The following is a 22,709-nucleotide window of genomic DNA, read 5'->3' as shown; positions in this document are numbered from 1 at the left end:
ACTACCTCTACACTCATAGCTACCCAGATAAATCCTTTCATATGTTTTATGTAAAGGTGTAAAGTTTTACTGTTGTTAATTTTTTTCTTATCTAGTCTATTGCCATACTTCTTAAAAATCTGTTTCAGTAAGAAAACACAATCTTTGAGGAGATATATATTATTATATTATATAACTATAACTGTGTATGCGTGTGCAATTATCATTCTATATTGTACTTCTCTGAAAACAAAAGCAGATGCACTTTCTAATTTAAGACTCTTTGCTGTTGTTGCAGGTCTATAAAAAGAAAACCGAGGCTGCGAAGAAGGAGTACCTGAAGCAACTTGCAGCATACAGAGCCAGCCTTGTATCCAAGGTAACGTGCAATTTTGTGATAGTGTGACGGATTGTGGCTATCTCAGGGCAGATTTTGATAGTCACTTAAAGGCATAAAAGATCACTTTAACAATTCTGCACAATCTTCTTTGTTGGAAAAAAAAGTAAATTATGAACAAAGCTATATGATATGGAAATATTCATTCAGCTCTAAAAGACCAGAGAAGCATCCCCTGGGCCATTTCTAAAATATTGTCCACCTGTGGATGGTTGGTTGTGTAGATTAGTCACAGTACATTCTTCAACCCAAGCCAACTTTCTACTTCTCCATATCCTCTTCCTAAATTGCCTCCAGGCCCCCATGCCGTTGGCCTTTACTGAGGACATGCCAACTGTAAGTTCTAGACTCATTACAGCAGCATTAGGAGGTAAGCAGGCCCCAAAAATGTTTATAAATCACATCATTTTGTTTGAAAATAAAGACACCACTTAAAAATATTTAGTGATTTAGAATATCTTAAACACTAGTTCTTCCTGTTATAAATACTCAAGAGTTGACTCTGATTGGTTTCATGTTATTAAAGATACAGTTTCCTTTATGGAATTCTTCCGAAGGTAACCTCAGAGAAATGCACTGAGTCTGTAAGCATTAGACACTGTTATCTCAAATCCCAAATTGGCTGTTACTGTGCTCACTGTGGTCTGGGGCTCTGGACTTCATCCCATTTCCCCTTGGAAAAGACGTTTTTTCTCAGTCACAAATATCCAGACTCATTGTAATTCTAAAATAATTATATAAATTATGTTTTATTGAGGAAAATATGTACTGAATATACTGATGCAGAGAAGAAAAGAGAGCCCAAAGTACAAATACATAAGAAATTTCAGTAAACTATTTGTCTAATCCAGTCTTATGTTCTACTTTTAAGGTATTGCACTGTGAGAAAACTTACTAGGTATAACTTATCTTAAAATTTCTAGCTTTTTTTGTATTATCTCACACTTTCTAATTTATCTAACTCCTTCTGAAGCTATTTATATTTTCTGCTGATACCAACTCACATTTCTGCATATATTACATAGAATGCATATAAAATTATAACCTAACAAGTATAAAATATTAGATCCATACAGCCATTGGATTAAATGATCACGTGGATATTGTCAACAGATAATTACACCAAAAACATAGCGGGGCTTTTAAAAAGTTAATTCTCCTTATTTCATCCAAGATCAGATTCTTTTTGAAGGCTTTAAATAGAGTTTTAGTCAGAGCACTTTACATAGGAGAAAATCAATATATGAAGTCTCAATCCCAATACAAAGCACACTAGTTAATGATATGCAGATTGCCAGAATGCTGTGATACTGACTAAGCCTTTACTTTCAAAACAAGTGTCCTCAGATTTGCTCTTAGCTGCAACTTTTCTTACTATTCAGTTTCAGAGTTGCAACCCGCAGTGTACGGCAATTTGTATAAATGCTGCGAATTGCCATTTCTACATTTAAAAAACCCAGCACTTTTTTTACAGCTTACTCTGACATTTTTCTTCTCTTTGGCAGTAGAAATTTTGCTGGAGCTGTTGAATATCTATTTATGTACAACTATCTATTGTGTGTATACAAATTGAAGGCAAGTTACAAACATCCTCTCCAGGTTAAAAAAATGACCCTCCGATGTTGTATGTGAGTGGATATTGGCAGTGTAACTTTCTAGATATCATCAGAAAATTTTCCAGCCTATCCTCCCGAGGATATAATCACGTTTATAAAAATGTAATTCTGTTCCATTTTAATTATGACAGGTCAAATAATAACCAGTCATATTTAAACATATTTTTTCTACATTATAACTTTTTTACTATGTTATAAATTATTTCCCTATTCTAAAAGATTTAAAGGGACAAATAGAAAATGCTACATGATATATTCCATAATTACAACTCCCAGGAACCAGCATGTGCCAGCCAAGCTCTACTTTTTCCCCACCTTCCGTTTATGTATTCATTTGACCAATCTTCCTGGGCTTGTGCTCTGTGCCAAGCACTATGCCAGGCTCAGAGAATGCTCTGAAGAACAGGCAAATCCTTTCCCTAGACTTGAAGAACTTTCTCTTTCGTCAAGGGAAATCATTAGTGAAAACATAAACTAATAAATGATTGAGATTTGAGTATCCAAGTATTCTCGAGGAGATCAAGCAAGGCCTCTGCTTAGGTGATCTGCAAAGACCTCTTTAAAGAAGTGACATTGGATCTGGGGGTTGAAGGAAGACAGGAGCTTGTAGAACCAGAGAGCCAGAGGAAAGAGCTGGCCCAGGCAGTGTTACAACAAGTGCAGAGACTTGGGGTGGCAAAATGTTCCCTTGAATTGAAAAGGTCTGTGCAGCTAGAGCTGAGTGAATGGAGAGAGTGTGGTTTGAGCTGAAGTTGGGAAGATGGGCAGGAGCCCAATCCTGAAGGCCTTGGAGGACATTTGAAAGGAGGTGGGTTCATTCTCAGTACAAAGGGAAGCCACAGAATGGGTTCTGTTAGGGGATAGATAGCCTGATGAGACTTATGTTTTTAAAAGATCATTTTACTTGCATAAGTTCCCTTAATCCTCAGGCCTTATCCCTTGAAGTAGGCTTGATTATCAACATTTCACTGAAGAGGAAAGACACCTGCAGGTAACCAGTGGCCAAGGTTGACACTGACCTGCACTGCCCTCAGTCTTCTGCTGGGCCATGCTGCTCATGAGTCCTCTCAATGTGCTCCTCTGCACCCCAAGATACCCAGTGCCTCAGAGTCATGGCACAGCATTGACATTCTCTCTGATAAGCTCATTTTTGTTCATGAAAAGCTGTGTTAGCCAGAGCACCTTGTCCATTTTCCTAAATTCTTCCCAGCCACTTTGACTTACTCCTCCAGAGCTCTATAATTTAGTACCTATTTTCTAGGCAAGGCATTCATTTCCCCAAATATGCCTTTGCATTCCTAGGCCAATAGATCCTGTCACTAATTTGCGGTCATGTCATAGTCACAGTCTGCTTCTTCTCCCCTCTTCACGCCCAGGCCATACTCTGCATCCAGAGCAGGGCTGCAGGACACCTGTTCTATGTCAGACACAGGGCTGGGTGCTGAGAGACAAAGATGTATACAGCAGATCCGAGTGGACTGTTTCATCATACTTGAAAGGCCTGAAGTGATCCTTTAAAATTAGCTGCTTCTTATAGAACATAATAAAAAATAAGAACAGTCAATGACCTTTGACTCTACCTGTGAAACTGAGTCACAGGATTGACAATGCTTCAGTGATTACGTCTTCCATTTGAAAGTACTATATACCAGCCAGGCTCGGTGGCTCATGCCTGTAATCCCAGCACTTTGGGAGGCTGAGTCAGGCAGATCACTTGAGGTCAGGAGTTCAAGACCAGCCTCGCCAACATGGTGAAACCCTGTTTCCACTAAAAATACAAAAATTAGCTGGGCATGGTAGTGGGTGCCTGTAATCCCAGCTGCTCAGGAGGCTGAGGCAGGAGAATCACTAGAACCCGTGAGGCAGAGGTTGCAGCAAGCCAAGATTGTACCACCTGCACTCCATCCTGAACGACAGAGTAACACTCCATCTCAAAATATAATAAAAAATTAAAAAGTTGCTATATACCATCTAATCCAGCAGATTAATTAGCGTGACTCCAGGCTTGAATAACATTGAAATCTGCCCAAAATAAAACGTTTAATCCTAGGAAACAAATATTCTAGCTTTTGTAACTTCCAAATGGAAATCCTGGCCCATTCCTACCAGGATATTGAATTGTTTCCAATAGTAACAAAAATATACATGGCATCCATCTACGAGTAGCTTCTATGTGCCTTACACTGTGCTAGGCATTTTACATGTGTTCCTATTTCCCATCACAGCAAACCTGCACAGTAGGAATTAGCCCCATTTTCTAGACAGTGTCTAGGCAGAGAGAGTAAATGGCTTGCCCGCAGTGGCTGCGGCAGAGTAGGACTCAAACTCCTCACTGTCTTCTTCCAGAGCTTATAGGCTTTTCTCTACCCTCAGTGATTCTCAAATGTTTTTAATCTTTCAAACCGGCACCTCATTTTATTGAGGTAACAACTTCCCATAAAATTTCATGCCAGCTCTTACGTAGGAAACAGCTAAGAGTAAAGCTGCCCTGGCTTAACTGAGGGTGGAGTCCAGCCGACTGACCACTCTGCTACCCCCACTACCAACAAAGGCTAAGACCTTCAGAGGAATCTGGGCCTGCATAATGTTTGGAAAGCACTGCTTTGTGCTATGCTATTCCAGCCGGGTGGGTACCTCAGCTGGTCGTGTGGAGCCAGTGACAAAACTGCCCAGCTCTGGTCACTCCTGCTGTACAAGCAAAAGAATTTCAGGACACATGTATAAGACACAGGATGCTGCAAACACAGCACTGGTCAGACTCCAGAATACCTTATTCAATTTTAGGCTCTGTCATTTAAAGGGGGAAGTTGGAAAAGGTCATAAAATTGACTGGAAGGCCAAAAGTTAGAAGGTAGTAGCAGAAAAAGAGAGGATTCAAGCTTATGAAACCCAGAAAACAAAGACTCAAGGGTGTTTAAGTCCACACTGGCATTAGACATAGGTTAGTGATTATTCATGCTTAATTTTCTCTGACTACAGAATAAGAAAATAGGTTCCATTTCAAATTAGATGAATTTAATCTGAACAAGGGACATTGCTAAACTCTTGAATTGTTAAACAACTTCTTTCCATAGAGAGAAACTTAAAAGCAGAAGCAAATGTTATAAATAAGGATTGGAGGCCTCTAAGGCAACTTCAACCTCTGTGCTTCTATATGGAATCACGGGAAGCCTGTTCTAGGACCTCTAAAAGTGCCACCTCTATCGTACTGGGAGAGTCCCCAGGCTGAGGAGTCTGTAGTCTCTGGGGTGGGTGGATCTAGATTTGAATCCTAGGTTTCCCACTTCCAAACTGCATATCTTCATGAAGTTCCTTGTATGTTCTAAGTCTCCATTTACTCAAATGTTAAACAGAGAAGATAATAGGACCTACATCTTAGGGTTTCCATGAGGATAAAATAAGAAAATCTATATAAATTACATGGTTCACTTGAGGACATTATGCTAAATTAAATAAGTCAGTCACAGAAAGACATGTACTGCATGATTCCACTTATAGGAGTTATCTAGAATAGTCAATTTCATAAAATCAAAGAGCGGCACAGTGGTTACCAGGGCTGGGGGAGGGGGAAATAGGGAGTCAATAATCAACAGGCAGAAAGCATTCCCCAAACCAGATGAATTAGCTCTGGAGATCTGCTGTACAACATTGGACCTAGAGTCAACAATACTGGATTGTACACTTGAAAATTTGTGAAGATGGTAGATCTCATGTTAAGTGTTCTTATCACAATAAAATTAAAATTTTTTAAATTCAAAAATTTAAAAAATGAACAGCATGACTCAGCATCCTAAACATTGGAAGCACTTAATAAATATAAGCTAAGAGTGTTATTATTAATTTTATTTTTAGTATTAGTAGGTATACAAAGGAGGAGGGAAAGATTTGCATATCATTGAAAATTTAGCTGGATGATATTTTCAATTTGTCTTTATATCAAAGACTATTTTGATATAAATAAATTCTAAAAGTGACATTTAAAAAAGAAAATTTTTGCTTCATAGACACATTTCTTTATAAAGATAAGACATGATCTAGATATAAACAAAAATGCATTCATCTATAGTTTTCTTAATTGAAATTATCTTTATGAACCCTGCAAAGAGGTCCAAGGATATATGCTATTCCTCAGACTTCCTGGCTTAAGCAATTTTACATGCTATTGAAGGTCATATGGGGTTGGACTGTTAAATAAAGCTGAAGGAAATATAGTTTTTCCATAGACTCAGGAATTCCTAGACATGGATCTAAATTATTATGCTGAAAACAATGTATAACTTTAAAGCAATGGAACTAGTTTCATTTTACCACATAGACCAGAATTTATATTCCCAAAATGAGTGTTGCATTCAAAGTAGTCACCTTGGGAGGCTGCAAACACATTTTATTATTGCTCCCAGAGTTCAAAAAATTTTTGAAACTCCTCTTTTAGAACTGTAGTCAGGAAAAGTTTATGAGCCACATTAGAAAATCAATCTTGTTACATTGTTTTCACACCTCATTCTTTTCCCCAAACATCACCCAGATATAACCCACAGACTTGGCTTCAAGTGACTATTAGCTGTTTCCAAAAATCAAATTCACCATCAAAAGACAAAGAGTTGTCTGAGGATATGTAAAACAGTGTCCCACAGGCTCTGAAGAGACTTCCAGTAGGGAAGCTCCCAAATATCCCAAATAAAGGCAGCATTATTGAAATAAGTGTACAACTTCTCAGGATTGCCAACCTGGAAGGATATGGCATTTGGATAACTATGTTCTGGTTTATTAAATAAAGGCAATCAGATTCATGACTTTAAGGTCATAACATCAAATATAAAATTTTGTTTCTACCTTAAGGAATAGTTCATGAAGTACTAAAATGTGTAAAGGACAAATGGAAACCTTTTTTTTTTTTTAACATACAGAACAAGACAATATTGAATTAAGACAAGAAAGTTCTCTGTTTCCATAGTCAATAGTAAAGAAGCACGATGCTTAGTTCAATTAAAGGAAAGTGGATTTGAAAAAAAATAGTTTCTTTTTATAAAATGAGGCAAACTTACAGATATCATGCCATGGTGAGCTATAGAGACAAATACTGAGTCTGAATTTGCAAATAGGATGGATCATTGTATGACTGTTAACATAAAATTTGCAGCTCTGTAAACCCAGATTGCGATTTAAAGATAATAAAATCTCATGCTTCAGAGTATAAGTTAATCACCTGCATGGACCAGAAAGAATTTTTCTTCCAGAAGGAGCAATGCACAATTGAGTAGGTGCATAAATTTTGTTTAATTTTCAATGCATCAAGTATCGGTCAGTGCTGAAAACAAGAATCAAATTAGATGGACTATTAATTTGATTTGGTTCAGAAACTCTTATATTGTTCTTTCCACTGAGTTTTATGTATTGTGTTTATACTTTGCTATTTTAAATAACAATAGCTTTGTCAATCTTTCATTTTTATAGCACGTATCATCCCAGAATGGGGGAAATTATACACTATGCAGTATTATCTTCTTTATACAAAGTAGATGGGAATAAAGCTACCTTGGATAATCAACAATTTGGTTAGTAAGAGGTATCTTCAGGCTTATAGAGTTGTATCCTTTACACATTTTGCATATGTCAAAGGAACCCGCTACAGATAATACTCAAAATGTCTCTCTGGCCACTAGCCCCACTTTATGGCTTGTAGAAAATATCTTCCAGAATCTGTGGTCTAAAAGCACATAGGAAAGAGAACATACTCTGAAACTAACAGCAAGAACACATTTTCCTGTGACAGTGTGGGATCCAAAGGTTGATTTTCATTTGTCTACATGCTGGGAAACACTTTTGTCAGGTGACCAATACGACACTCATTGCTAAATAAAAGTGGTTAATGTGTTTAAAAGTGGAAACAAATGCACATTACTTAGTATGTATGGGAAAATAGTTCTGCTTTCTGAACGATAGGTATAGAAGTCTTCATATGCGATATAATTGATTAGCAAAATGGTAGCCTTGCTTTCACAGTTAAATTGGAAAAAAATGACAGTAAGAGTACATTATGATTTCTATGTATTTTCATTTAATCGCATTATGAATTTATGGCAGTTTGCCACTGAAAATGAACTTATTCTACCTATCTTCCAGAACAATAAAATAGCTCTGTAATTAATAGATTGTCTATTGTACTAGTCTGCTTAATAATTAATGAAAAGCGAAGCCAGAAGCAGGTTTTTCCTCATCTAAATGAGTGGACCATTACATAAAGATACAAATTCCCAAAGTAAGGGTGAGACTGAACTAGCTGCCCTGCTGCCGCCATTCCCCCAAGAGCAGTGAGGCATAAAGGGCATTGTATCTAACCAAAGGACAGAGCGGAAAGCTGCAATTTCTCATCACTTCAGGAAGGGTTTGGCTCCCGCCAAGAGCAGAGAAGAGCATGAAGAAGGTCAGTCTAATACTCTGGGGCTTTTCCAAGTCTTCAGATCCTTCCTCACTCCATGGGAGGAGGAACGGTGTGTCTGGTCAAGAGGGCAAGTCAGCAAGGGCAATGGTGGCTGCCTGGAGGATTGCTCAAGAGTAGTCATTCACGCCTTAGAAAACATAATTGTGTTTTTATGTACTTTGCACTATGGTAGATGCGTGGGCTACAGAAATTCAAGTCCATACCATCAAAAAAAGATCCCCTTTTGGAGGAATCAAGATATCTTTGTGAAAAGAGACTACAGGAAGAGAACTCACATTGGAGCACTTGCCACATTTAGGCACATGGCTGGATACATTATTTCTGTTGTCACATTCAATGATTAGAAAATAAAGGGAAAATATATATAACTTCCCCCAAAGTCTCCCTCCCTCTATGTTAAAAATTATGTTTCAAGTGTTGTCTGAATCATCATCTTTGGAACTGTATTTACTTTGCGTTTGCCAATAGTTCTTCTAGTGATTAAAAGTGACTACTCTTTCTAAGTAGGTTGAAGGGGACTGGTCTTTGTGGCTTTGATATGGAGGACATAAATGATAAATAAGTGGCTAGACAGAAAATGTTTTGTGTTTAATTATCCATGAGAAAAGAGAGCTTTACAAGGTTGGTAATAAAGTATCTCAAATTAGGTTGCTATCTGTTGACTTCTATAAATCTGTACATCTATTCCATCTCTATGTCTGCTTATCTATCATCTGTCTATATGATGGACCACATACTATTATTTAAATAGTAGAATTCAGGAGAATTAGATTCATTGTTTATTTTGAATTTGATATTTTTATTTCTTTAGCCAAAAGTTACCTCATTATCTAGTAATAAGTTATATACAGAAATTAAAAATGAAAACATTTTTACAATCACACATATTTTCTACTTTTGATCATAGGAGAATGTGAGTGACTTGTATTATTTTTAATTAAAAACAACAACTATAAAGCAAAAAATAAAGATGTACCAATATGTATCCATTTTTATAAATATGATTTATTTCTGGTATGAAATCAACACAGTCTGTGACTAAATATGAAACTAGCCTTTCTGCAATAGGCTAAAAAGAGGGAATTCCAACACACCGAACACTTTTCCTGATTACTTAAACACACAGACTTAAGACATAATCTTTCTGGCATATATGGAATAATTTTTTAGGCATATCAATTGCAGTACATGTTATTCTGATGTGGAAGTAGTCACTGTTTACACAGCTTCGATTAACCCATTTGACCTTTTCCTTGAATTGTTAACTATTTTGCACATCAACAATAAGAATTTTTAAATGGAAGCCAAAAAAAATCTACTTAAAACTTTTTTTTTTAAATTAAAAGTACCTTTTAGGAGCTACATTTAATAAAGCTTTTTTGATCTAAAACCTCCCTTAAAGATTTTTCATGAACAGTTTTTGACATTTGTCATTTTAATAGTGAAGACAGGGAGTCTAAATGTTTGTTCCTATTTCAGAAAGCTGCATCAACAGTGATCCCAGGGAAAAAATGTCAGGATGAGAGGACTCTCCAAAGGGGCTGGAATTATTTGGGTACACCTTAGTTTATACTGTGCATGGAGTATTCAGAGTCTCACAGGACCCCAGGTTTCCACGGTTTGGCATACTTTTACAGGTGTCAGATGTGTCCTTTCTGTAATGACAGAATGTGGGGCTAATCATCCACCCACCCCAGCCTGTCCCCCTGGGAGTCAGCAGACATACGCAGCATCATTCTTACAATAGTTTTCATGAAACTTGACTGCATTATTGAAGACAAATGAGTTGTGTTGCTAACTGTGTTGTAAGCTGCCTGGTGATAATGAAGCTACCCGGCTTGAGTTTCATGCTGTCATGCATGATGAACCCGTTTCTCTAAGGGCCTGTCAGTGGGTTGCCTGGTGGTGCACCGAGCAGAAGGACCCCGAGAGCCCCCATGGCGCAGTGCTCCCTGCAGTGTGGAGAGTAGCAAGACACTCACTTTGACTTGAAAGCTGAATAAGCATGACATCGAGATTGCAGAGTAAAAGCATATATGCGTCCTCAAGACCTTGTTTTGACAAAGTGATTTTTTTTTTCTCCAGTCCATTTTATCATTTTTTTCCTTCCAGTTGGTTCTACCTTCTATCTTTGGTTGTTTTATCAGTCTCTTCCTCTCAGGAAATGTAGGAGGTAGGTTCAGGCCCATGAGGAATTGCTACAGACTTAATTCTTGTTCAGTTTTTAAATCAATTAAAATATTATTAGGAAATGACCATATGAAGGTGTGGAAAAATTAGGGCAAAATTATATTAATTTATGATGGAGTCTAAAATTTCTAAGAGAGATTATTTTTATCTACTTCATTATGGAGGACAATTCATCACCAACTTCATTTTAAAACTCAGGATAAGTTCTGCAGTTACTTTGAAGAGTATATTAATGTAGTTTTATATGACTTCAGAAAGGTATTTTAGAACTCTGTTCTCCCATATCCATTTCCATCAGCCAGCTTTGTTTTCTTTGTGCAAATATCTAGGCCAAGTCTCTTTGAGAATATAAAAAAGGAAAAATTAAAAACCAAACCTATAATCTATAGAAGAACTCCAGAACTGAATTGCTTTGAAAGTAATCTTCACGTGCGTTTCCCATTTGGGCATTCGCGGCATCTGCCTTCCCCCACCCCCCTCCACAAACCCATCTTGTTACCCTCATTTGGATGATGAGAAAAGTCACCGAGTTAAACATTTAGGCAAAGGAACAAAATGTCATTGCAGATTGTTTTCAATTTCATAAAAAGGGATAGAAGCTGTCTTGTATAAATCACATTACAAATAATGGTGGAGGGATTCTAAGCCAAGAGACTCCAGGATAGTCACGGGTATGGATCCCAGGGAAAGTGCTTTAATAAATTCACAAAGCGTCATACCTAGAATCAACACTCATGTATCAGCCTCCCAATTCTGCTCATTTGTTTCCTCAACAGAGCTACAGTGAACCTGTTGACGTGAAGACATCTCAACCTCCTCAGCTGATCAATTCGAAGCCGTCGGTGTTCCACGGGCCCAGCCAGGCCCACTCGGCTCTGTACCTAAGTTCCCACTATCACCAACAACCAGGAATGAATCCTCACCTAACCGCCATGCATCCTAGTCTCCCCAGGAACATAGCCCCCAAGCCGAATAACCAAATGCCAGTGACTGTCTCTATAGCGAACATGGCTGTGTCCCCTCCTCCTCCCCTCCAGATCAGCCCGCCTCTTCACCAGCATCTCAACATGCAGCAGCACCAGCCGCTCACCATGCAGCAGCCCCTTGGGAACCAGCTCCCTATGCAGGTCCAGTCCGCCTTACACTCACCCACCATGCAGCAAGTAAGTGCAATGGCTCTGGACTTAGAGTGTGCACCCCTGTTGTGAAGTGTGGTGGTGGGGGGTGGGAGGGCTGTTTATCCAAGACAGGATGGGGGATATGTGTTTTCTATCCTTCTGTGTAAGTCAAGAGAGCACTAAAGATATTCGACAAATATCTGCTTTCTGCAAAATGTAATTTACAAGTAGTGAGTTCGTGTGGCATTATGCCATCACAATTGACAGTTGCTTCTTTCATAATCACTGGTTTCTTTCCCATGATATCCATTTTGCTCCATGTTTCTAATCATTCTTCTTGTTTTCTGTTTCTTGAATAAAGTACATTTGTTATTTTAAGATACCAAGTGCTGCCGAATCTCTCTGGAATAGAGAATTCTACAACTTTTTAAAAAATATTGTTTGGAGATGAGAAAGTCTTGACTGGTATGCCTCTTGAGTCCAATAAATGCTGAAAAATGAAATCAGATCCAACACCAAATCTGGTGGAACCCTGAAAGTCCTAAGAACTGAACATTTTAACCAGAGTTTTATTTAAAAATGGATATCTGGCTTCTGCATAAATTGAAAAACACAGACTGTTTGGAAGCCTCCCTACCCACTCCCTGATTATTGAAACCATTTGTGTGCAATTTTAGCTTAACTTTTCTTTGAAACCAAATATTCCTTTTGGATTTTGGTATTATTTTAAAATTTGAAAATTAGGCTCAAACAATATAAACTAAACTGAACAGAAGGCATCCTGAAATCCTAAAACTATTTTTTAAATTTTATTTTAAAAAATAAAAGCAGCTTTGCGCAGTGGCAGTATCGTAGCCAATGAAGTTTATCTGAGATGTGATTATTGCCAATTGAAAGCTTCTCCCAGTACCCTGCCATGACAACTCACAGTACAGTTGACACTGGCAATCTTTTATAGTCTCTATGGAGACTGAATATAATTTTTTAAAAAATAAATAAAAGTAAAAACTACAAATCACATTAAATGCAGGTATCACTTATATACTCCAATTGGAGAACTCTATTGTTCTAGGTAGAATTGAAGTCTACCTCTCTGTGGAATTCAAATCTTTAGTTGGACTGGGGAGATGGAGCGGAAGGAGAGGCAGAAAAAGAAATCAAATATACGTAGTCCCCAATTCATGATTATTATTACTATTATTATTATTGACAGGACTTTTGAGAGCTCACAGTAACAAGCCCAATGCTTTTAATGTACCCCCTCTTCTTTAATTCTCAGAAAACTTACAGTGCGGGTACTAGCATTATCTTCATTTAGAGGAAGACACTGAGGCTTGGCAGAGTTAAGTCATATGCTCATAAGGTTAGAGCTGGAATTCAAACCCAGGTCGGTTCAAAACTCAGAGGCTGAGTTCCAAAGGCTTGCTGCATCTCATTCACAATGATTCTTGCAGACTCTTAACTCTTTCAAATGAGAAAACCTGTATCTTCTAAGAATTCAAAGGATCTTTAAATTCTGGTTACTTCTCAAATCAAAGTGGTTATGGAGAACAAAGGGATTCATCTTCTTACTGAAGTCTTTCTTGGTCCCTAAGCCAAAGATACTGCTAAAGCTATGACAACTTTCTTATCTGCATCCAACACACCAGTTGTTGATTCACTGAGGAAGAAGAGTACGTAGAAAGCCACTTCCCACCACCCTGCCTTGTCTTAAGAGGCGTATGACTGAGTTATATTCTTAGGGGCAAATTCCCACTCTTCCCATCAGGCATCAACTTCAATTAAAGGAACATTCTTTGGTATCCATGCATCTTAATGAACCAGTAGTGTTTGTATGAAGAATTAATGGTTTGGAGGACACCACCTTTGGTTGGGTGATTGACATCTGTTTGAGGGTGCTGCCCAGCTAAGGACCCATGTTTTGCTTACAGCACTATAGTTGGGGGCTGTTTCTTTCCGGAGGAAAAAAAACAAAAATTCAGTTTCCTCACCATGCTGAGGGCTGGAGCTGTGTGCAGAGATCTTTTTTCCAATTTATCACTGAGAGATGATTACTTTTTCTATTTATGCTAACACAAACACCTTGGATGATATGGCTGTGATCCTGAATAGTTTTCAAATATTTCAGATTTACATAAGGCCACATATAAAAATCCAAGAGATTTGTCTTTCCATATAGAATCTTAACTGTATAAGAAAAAATAGAACAGATTACATTGGACAAGTTATTCATCATCCTTTAAGTCAGTTCTGTTAGTGTATCCCAAAAAGTATGCTTGCTGAGATGGGAAGACCTGATTACAATTTACCCAAATGGCATAAACCCAAAATGGAGAGTAAATCTCTGCAAAGACTACATTGACTAAGAACTCTTTTAACAATGCCTTGATCATGGTAAGTAGTCAAAATAATTGTTGAGTAGTGAACAAATAGACAAACAAATGAGCAGTAAAAGTGTTTCACTGTTAGAATGAATTAAAGATCAGCTAGTAGAATTTCCATTTCAATTCCTTGGAAGTTTTTTAAAATGTAATTGATTTGAAAAATTTTAGTTAAACCCCTAACATGTGCTAGACACTGTCTAGGCTCTGAAAATTGAGTGATGAGTGAGAACAAGTCATGAGACCCCTGCCCCGTGGAGTTGGCAGGGGAGGGATGGCAGTGGTGATATAATAAACAAATAACAAAGGTCTTCTGAAAACAAATAAAACTGGAAGACAGACTTCCAGACTTTCAGGGTGCATGGAGGAAAGACGGAGCCTTTAGCTGGGATGGAAAAGGAAGGCCCTTCTCAAGGGCTGGCACAGTGACCTGAAGGATGAGAAGAGGAAGCATGCTTTAAATACTGGAAAGTGGGAAGGGTGTGGAGGACGTTCCTACAGACAGCAGCAGCCAGGAAAGGGGACTCTAGGCTGGGAGAGCCAATCTGGGGAGGAGCATGGCCTGCTTAGGAGATGGGAAGGAGGCCAGTGGGAAGCAGGGAAATAGAGAGGTAGGGGCAAGGTCAGAGTCAAGGGCAGGGAATTGGAGTGGGATCCTGCAGGTGATGGGGACTGGTATCCCCAAAGAACTGATAATCCCAAAATCAGGATCAAAAAGGGAGTCCACCTCCCCTCCACACTGTCACTTCATTTATTGCCACCGCCACAGTCTGTTGGGGCCCACATCCGAGTCATCAGTTAGTCTTCAGCCTGTAGATGCAGACCTGAGTTGTGGATAAAATCTGACCTGATTCATCATTCAAAACACCTTTATCTTGAAGATGTTTGCTTCCTCATATGGGAGCCATGTGAACATATCCAAACACCAGAGAGAGAGAGAGAGAAAGAGAGAGAGAGAGAAGAAAGTTAACAGCAACTGTATTTTTAAAATAGTGTCTCATATTCCAATATTACTTTAGCTATTTTATTATCCTTTTGAAAATGAATGTATCCTACAAAAATGATTGTGTAGTCCACCAGGAATAATAGTTTCATTTTTTTTTGGAATAATGTTTTATACACTGAAACCATGGACCTGCTTTTTTGGTCCAATTTTCTTCCTTTTTTTCTGCTCATGAGATTGTCGAATGAGGTCAAGAGAAAAAAATCATTAATATCTGTCAACTTCCTTTATAACCTTAAGAAAAAATCTTTGTATGATATCACACAGACAGATTTTCAATTTCCTTGTGTAATAAACAGCTGCTTTAGGATTTGGGTGTAATTTAAAGGTTTAAAAAAAATCACATTGAGATTGATGAATAAATCAGTTGTGAAGACAAAAACATTGATGCCTGTTGAAAATACCTCTCCAGACAGGCAGGAAATGAAATTAGTTCCCAGTAAAGTGTGGATATGAGGATCACTGGTTGGTTGTGCTGCAGGCTTTTTCGGACTTGCTCTGGTGGCACAACAAAACTGCGAGGGCTGCAGAAATCTAATTAAAGAGCAAATGTCCCTTCTGACATCAAATTAATCTTTATCATGTTTCCTATTTTTATTTCAATCTGGCACCAGAAAATGAAATTTAAAATTCCAGGCATGCTACAAAACAGTTGGCGATTTTTCTCCTGAGTATTAAAATGCAAAATATTCAGTCTTGTTTAATTAGACTACTAAGCAAACATTTTTTCAGAAAATGTATATCATCATGTTGTTTCATATTTACACCAATAATCAATATTTACTGAGTGCTACATTTGACCTCAGCATCTCTTTTTATAGTGTTCAGAAGAATGTGTCATTTTCTAAATTGAAAGAAAGTAAAATAATGTGAAATAATATTACTTCAGGCTTTGCTTGTATTTTTCTTGGTCCTTGATATTAGTGATCTTCTTAAAACAGACATTGAAGTTTACTGAAGTTTAAATCTTTGAACTTTGTAGCTAACCCATAATTTTGATTTTGTAAACTGAAGTCACTCATTTAATCTTAAACTAATAATGTTTTCTCACAACCTGAGGAACTATTTTCATTCATGGGGAAAAAATGGCGGTTTCTGTTGCCTTTGTGTGGGGAAAGGCAGCGAAAGGGGGTGGGCGTTCTTGCGTGGTTGATGGATTTGTTTATTTGTGCTTGTGTTTTGCTTTTTCATATGTTTCCACACCATCAACTAAGTCCATATATTCTCGACTACTTCTTTTTTGAGACTTTTGTCCTTTTAGGTTACATTTTGTCAGCTGTGTAAAAATTCAATATGGAGACCGAGCATGGTGGCTCACTCCTCTAATCCTAGCACTTTGGGAGGCCACGGTGGGAGGATCGCTTTAACCCAGAAATTGGAAATGAACCTGGAAAATATGGCGAAACTCTGTCTCTACAACACATACATGCACACCAAAAAAATTTTAGCAATTTTTTTTACATAGTGGCAGCACCTGTAGTCCCAGCTACTTGGGAGGTTAAGGTGGACGGATCTCTTGAGCCCAGGAGGTGGAGACTGCAGTGAGCCAAGCTGGTGCCATTGCACTCCAGCCTGGCTGACAGAGCAAGAGCCTGTCTCAAAAACAAAACAAAACAGAAATCCAATATGGAGAACTTTACACTAAAAATATAGCAGCTGGCTGCAATGGCTCATGCCCATAATCCCAGCACTTTGGGAGACCAAGGTAAGAGGATCGCTTGAGCCCCAGAGTTCAAGACCAGCCTGGACAACATTGCAAGTCTCCATCTGTACCAAAAAAAAAAAAAAAATTATATATATACATACACACATATACACACATATATATAAATTTAAATTAGCCAGGCATAGTGGCACACACCTGTAGTTCTAGCTACCTGGGAGGCCAAGGCATAAGGGTTGGGTTAGCCTAGGAGTTTGAGGCTGCAGTGAGCTGTGATCATGCCACTACTCTCCATTCTGGGTGACAGAGCAAAACCCGGTCTCTAACAACAACAAAAAGATAGAAAATCCCTGACATTTAAACATTTATATACCCTGCACCTTTCCAACAGTAGCATCAAACAGTCTGCAATAAACTTTACTTAGAAAAAAAACATGATTTATTGAGCCTCTATTATGGGCAAGGCCCTGAGAATACCCAGTAAGTATTTGAAATATTCTCTGATCTCAAGATGCTTACAGCAGCCTTGTGATGAGGCTGAATAAAGGAAGCCAAGACAAGACTCCTCTCAAGAGTTTTCTCCTGCCCTTCGCCCAACATCGAACTAGACACTAGGGAAGTATTTTGGAAGATATTTACAGCTTGAGGAACAGGTCACATCTACATAGACAAACTTATTTTCCTTAAGCAAGCTGTGAATTTCTTTTAGTCTGTGTGAGATCAAGTAACCGGTCTGGTTGAATTCTCCATTTTTCAGTGATTTGTCTCCAATCATTCAGAGTTTTGTCTTTGTCCACAGTTTGTGTGGGAATCAGTGGTGATGTTGGCTGGAAGTCTTTATCATTTGAATGGGAAATAAACTTAATATCTAAAACTGAATAATGAGAAATTAGAATATTTGGTAATAGGTGCCTTCGAGTCTTTACACGAGGGACACCCAAACATGAATAAAAGTCTAAGGAGGTATCCCTAGTTAAAAATCAATCCTCCCATCATCCTGCTGCGTTCTTTAAAAGTGAAAATTCACCAATATTATGCCTTCAAAAGCTTTCTCCAAGTAAATAGAGAATGGTTTGTTTTTTAATCTCTTGATTTCTTAGTGGTTAAAACCATGGATGGAATCTGCTTCAGAGACAACCATGAGATGAATTAAGTTGCCTTTTTGGTCATTTCCAGCAAAGCTTTTGCTTGTGTGGCTCTTGAATTCACCAGAGAATCTAAAAATAAATCTTAGTGTAGAATGCTTTTTGTTTACCAGATATAGCTGTATACTTCAGAGATTCTGTCCTTGAATTTTTAATAGCTTCGCTAGGATTAAAAGTCAACACTTCACCATGCCAGTGTATTAGCAGAATCTTCCTGAACTCTAATTATTGTTTGCCAGTTAATAGACTTTTCAATTAAAAAATATTTGCTCTGTCGTACACTTTTCCCTCCCTGTGTTTTCCAATGGCAAGTTGTTTTGAATCTCTTTTCTCTATATTAGTCCAACAACTGTTAAAAAGCTTTGGTTGAAATTTTTTAGCTGAGGGAGAAATACAAATAAAAGAAGAAGCAGATGGTCCCTTTGTGACTGAATGAAGAAAAAGGGGTTTGAGAACAATATGTGAATAGGTGTAGTCTAATAAAACACTCAGCCACCTGCTGCCTGAATCCTTCAAAAAAGATTCTGTTGCATATTCTGGGGATTAACTATTAATGTATCCTTACGTTTGATAGAAAACATAAACTTGAGGGGTTTAGGCCCTCTTCTCCCTTTGTTTTGATTGAGTTGGCTTCTCTATATTTGAAATTGTTTCTCAATTCAATTCATCTGCTCAAGGGTATAATTAAAGGTTTTCTGACACATGATTAAATGAAGGAAAGGTAAAAAGAATGGACTTGTGGACATTTCTTTTCTACCTTTGTTTTAAATTTTCTGGGCTCTTCCGACAGGCTTGCCCTTGCAGAGACAGAAGCAAGAGGCCTAGTGTGTCTGCAAAGAATGAATAAATATTTAGGTGCTTTTCTTCTTAAAATGCATTTTGATCCTTATTTACGGACTTGCTTTCCCTTTCAGGGATTTACTCTTCAACCCGACTATCAGACTATTATCAATCCTACATCTACAGCTGCACAAGTTGTCACCCAAGCAATGGAGTATGTGCGTTCGGGGTGCAGAAATCCTCCCCCACAGCCGGTGGACTGGAATAACGACTACTGCAGTAGTGGGTAAGCGGGTGGTCATCGCCACCTGGTGGTGGACAGCACTCATAGCATGCATATCATCCCTAGTTGATCGTTTTGTTGCTTCCAAAAACATGATCCGGGATAGTTTCACATTCGTGAAGGCAGAAGACACCAGAAATTTTTAAGCAGTCTTCTAGCTCTTCCAAGAATAAATGCCTTTAGCTCACTTCTCACTTCAGATGTAGGTTAACTAATTGCACTTTCCAGTGAACAACTCAAGCTGGAGCAAATAATTCAAAGTCATCCATCCCCCCATTGTCACCTGTAGCTCAGAACGACTTGTAACAAGGAATTGTCTTTTTTCTCTTCATACAGGGGCATGCAGAGGGACAAAGCACTGTACCTTACTTGAGAGTCTGAACACCTCTTCTTTCCACTGAGGAATTCAGGGAAGTGTTTTCACCATGGATTGCTTTGTACAGTCAAGGCAGTTCTCCATTTTATTAGAAAATACAAGTTGCTAAGCACTTAGGACCATTTGAGCTTGTGGGTCACCCACTCTGGAAGAAATAGTCATGCTTCTTTATTATTTTTTTAATCCTTTATGGACATTGTTTTTCTTCTTCCCTGAAGGAAATTTGGACCATTCAGATTTTATGTTGGTTTTTTGCTGTGAAGTGCTGCGCTCTAGTAACTGCCTTAGCAACTGTAGATGTCTCGGATAAAAGTCCTGGATTTTCCATTGGTTTTCATAATGGGTGTTTATATGAAACTACTAAAGACTTTTTAAATGGCTTGATGTAGCAGTCATAGCAAGTTTGTAAATAGCATCTATGTTACACTCTCCTAGAGTATAAAATGTGAATGTTTTTGTAGCTAAATTGTAATTGAAACTGGCTCATTCCAGTTTATTGATTTCACAATAGGGGTTAAATTGGCAAACATTCATATTTTTACTTCATTTTTAAAACAACTGACTAATAGTTCTATATTTTCAAAATATTTGAAAATAAAAAGTATTCCCAAGTGATTTTAATTTAAAAACAAATTGGCTTTGTCTCATTGATCAGACAAAAAGAAACTAGTATTAAGGGAAGCGCAAACACATTTATTTTGTACTGCAGAAAAATTGCTTTTTTGTATCACTTTTTGTGTAATGGTTAGTAAATGTCATTTAAGTCCTTTTATGTATAAAACTGCCAAATGCTTACCTGGTATTTTATTAGATGCAGAAACAGATTGGAAACAGCTAAATTATAACCTTTACATATGGCTCTGTCTTATTGTTTCTTCATACTGTGTCTGTATTTAATCTTTTTTTATGGAACCTGTTGCGCCTATTTATGAAATAATAAATATAGGTGTTTGTAAGTAAATTTGTTAGTATTTGAAAGAGATTTCTTTGATGTTTTAACTTTTGCTGGCAAAAAAAAAAAAAAATTCACGCTTGGTGTGAATACTTTATTATTTAGTTTTTACAGTAACATGAATAAAGCCAAACCTGCTTTTCATTTAGCAGCAAATTTAAGTAACCAGTCCTTATTTCTGCATTTCTTTGGTTGATGCAAACAAAAAACTATTATATTTAAGAACTTTATTTCCTCATACAATATAACGGAATTGCCCTCCAAGTCACACAATCTCCAAGACTAAACAAACAGACAGGTCCTCTATCTTAAAAGGGTTGCTTCTTGGTTCTCAGCTGGTTCTAGTCAATTCTGAACCACCCCACCTCTCCCCGCAAAAAAGTAAAAGTCAAACCAAACTTCCTCAAGCTGCATGCTTTTCACAAAATCCAGAAAGCATTTAAGAATTGAACTAGGGGCTGGAAGAAGTGAAAGGGAAGCATCTAAAAATGAAAGGTGAGTAACCAGACAGCAAAAGAAAAGGGAAAGCCATCCAAATTTGAAAGCTGTTGATAGAAATGACATTCTTGCTGTCTTTTGTGCCTCTACAAGCTACTACTCTTTCCAGAATTCCTGGGTCTTCCAAGAGAATTCTTAAGGTACCAGAGATTTGCTAGGGAACCAAAAGTGCTTGAGAATCTGCCTGAGGGCTTGCATAGCTTTCACATTGAAAAAAAAAAGCTAGCAGATTACTCCTTTTTAGGGGATCATATCAAGAAAGTCTGGTTGGAAATCAAGGGAATGGCTGATGTCTCTTTCTTGGAATATGTGAAATAAAGTTAGCAATTTAACTAAATACAAATATATGCATTATGTAATCCACTCAGAATTAAACAGACAAAAGGTATGCTTGCTTTGGAATGATTTTAGGCATTGTACAACCTTGAATCACTTGAGCATGTAATAACTAATAAATAATGCAGATCCATGTGATTATTAAAATGACTGTAGCTGAGAGCTCTAATTTTCCTGTCTTGAAACTGTATAAGAACTCATGTGATTAAGTTCACAGTTTATTGTTTGTCTGTTTAGTATTTTAGAAATATACCAGCACTACTAATTAACTAATGTCTTTTATTTATTATATTATGATAAAGTAAAAATTTCACTTGCATTAAGTCTAAACTGAGAAGGTAATTACTGGGAGGAGAATGAGCAGCTTTGACTTTGACAGGCGGTTTGTGCAGGAAAGCACAGCGCCGTATTGTTTACAGCTTTTCTAGAGCAGCTGTGCGACCAGGGTAGAGAGTGTTGAAATTCAATACCAAATACAGTAAAAGCAAATGTAAATAAAAGAAAACACATCATCAATAAAACTGTTGTTATGCGTGACCGTATTCTATCTGGTGATCCATCAGTCTCTAAAGAGCAAGCCTAGTCAGATGAGAAATCCCAAATAAATTTTATGGTGGAAGTGATCGGGCAGAGTGGGGGTTAATGGCTGCCATGGCCACAAATGTTCTTTCCTGAAACTCTGAGAATGGCCTCTCACCAACCTGAGGCTCTAGTACAGTGAGCTATTGCCTAGGAAATCCCCATCTTTCAGAAAGCCAGAATCCAGTCTGGGCACAGTAGCCCAGGCCCTGGCTTGGAGCTTGTAACTGAGAGGAACAGTGGGAGTGCACGTCAAGTTCTCTGCTGAAGCATTCCTAAGATTTCCAGGACCACCAATAAAGTCATTCTGAGAGATAACAGCAATACTGTGGGACAACAGATTTCTTCACCAACACACCAAAATCAAAATTATAGCTGATTAGGAAAAGAAAAAATTGCGAGAGTGTGTAGGAGTGGGTTGAGGTGTGTCTCTAACATAATCGAGAAATGATTAAGAAATAATAATTCAAAATCCTGATTCCCATTCAAATGTGACCAAGTTGACAAGGCAAAATGAGTCAAATAATGACTTCCAGTTAGTCAAATTAGTGAACATAGCCAAGGATGAAGTTGGTCTCTGTGATTACTTTTATTATTTGTGTTAAAGGCAAAGAGGCCTATCTGCATGGACCACAAGCAGTCCATAGGAAACCGTGACCACCAAAGCAGTACACTCAACCCTGGAACAATGCAGGGGTCGGGGCACCAACTCCTCCTCACACCCATGCAGTCGAAAATGCCCATGCGACTTTTGATGCCCCCAAAACTTAACTACTAATAGCCTGTTGTTGAGAAGCCTTACTGATAACACAATCAGTTAAGTGACACATATTTTGTATGTTTTAAGTATTATATACTGTATTCCTAAAGTAAGCTGGAGAAAAGAAAATGTTATTAAGAAAATCATAAAGAAGAGAAATAAATGTTATTGACCAGTGTCAATAGTGGAAGTAGATTATCCTAAAGTTCTT

General features: G+C 37.8%; 1 protein-coding gene and 1 non-coding gene across 3 annotated transcripts in view; both read left to right on the top strand.

Annotated features, from left to right (window-relative positions):
- TOX (thymocyte selection associated high mobility group box) overlaps window positions 1-20,334 on the top strand; it is a 308,730-nt gene extending 288,396 nt beyond the window's left edge. For both annotated transcript variants that reach the window (XM_008000714.3, XM_073018101.1), the window contains exons 6-9: window positions 278-358; window positions 11,401-11,787; window positions 18,849-19,000; window positions 19,334-20,334. In XM_008000714.3, the coding sequence (XP_007998905.1) occupies window positions 278-358; window positions 11,401-11,787; window positions 18,849-19,000; window positions 19,334-19,370 (657 nt within the window). In that variant the 3' untranslated portion in view covers window positions 19,371-20,334. The remainder of the gene's footprint in view (window positions 1-277; window positions 359-11,400; window positions 11,788-18,848; window positions 19,001-19,333) is intronic.
- Window positions 12,572-12,712, top strand: LOC119624997 (U4 spliceosomal RNA). Its single transcript, XR_005241150.1, has one exon. It is a non-coding gene; the product is annotated as a U4 spliceosomal RNA (small nuclear RNA).
- Window positions 20,335-22,709: the final 2,375 nt, after the last annotated feature.

Source organism: Chlorocebus sabaeus, chromosome 8 (assembly GCF_047675955.1).
Source record: "Chlorocebus sabaeus isolate Y175 chromosome 8, mChlSab1.0.hap1, whole genome shotgun sequence".
Lineage (NCBI taxonomy): Eukaryota > Metazoa > Chordata > Mammalia > Primates > Cercopithecidae > Chlorocebus > Chlorocebus sabaeus.
This window is presented reverse-complemented; position numbering and strand designations above follow the sequence as displayed.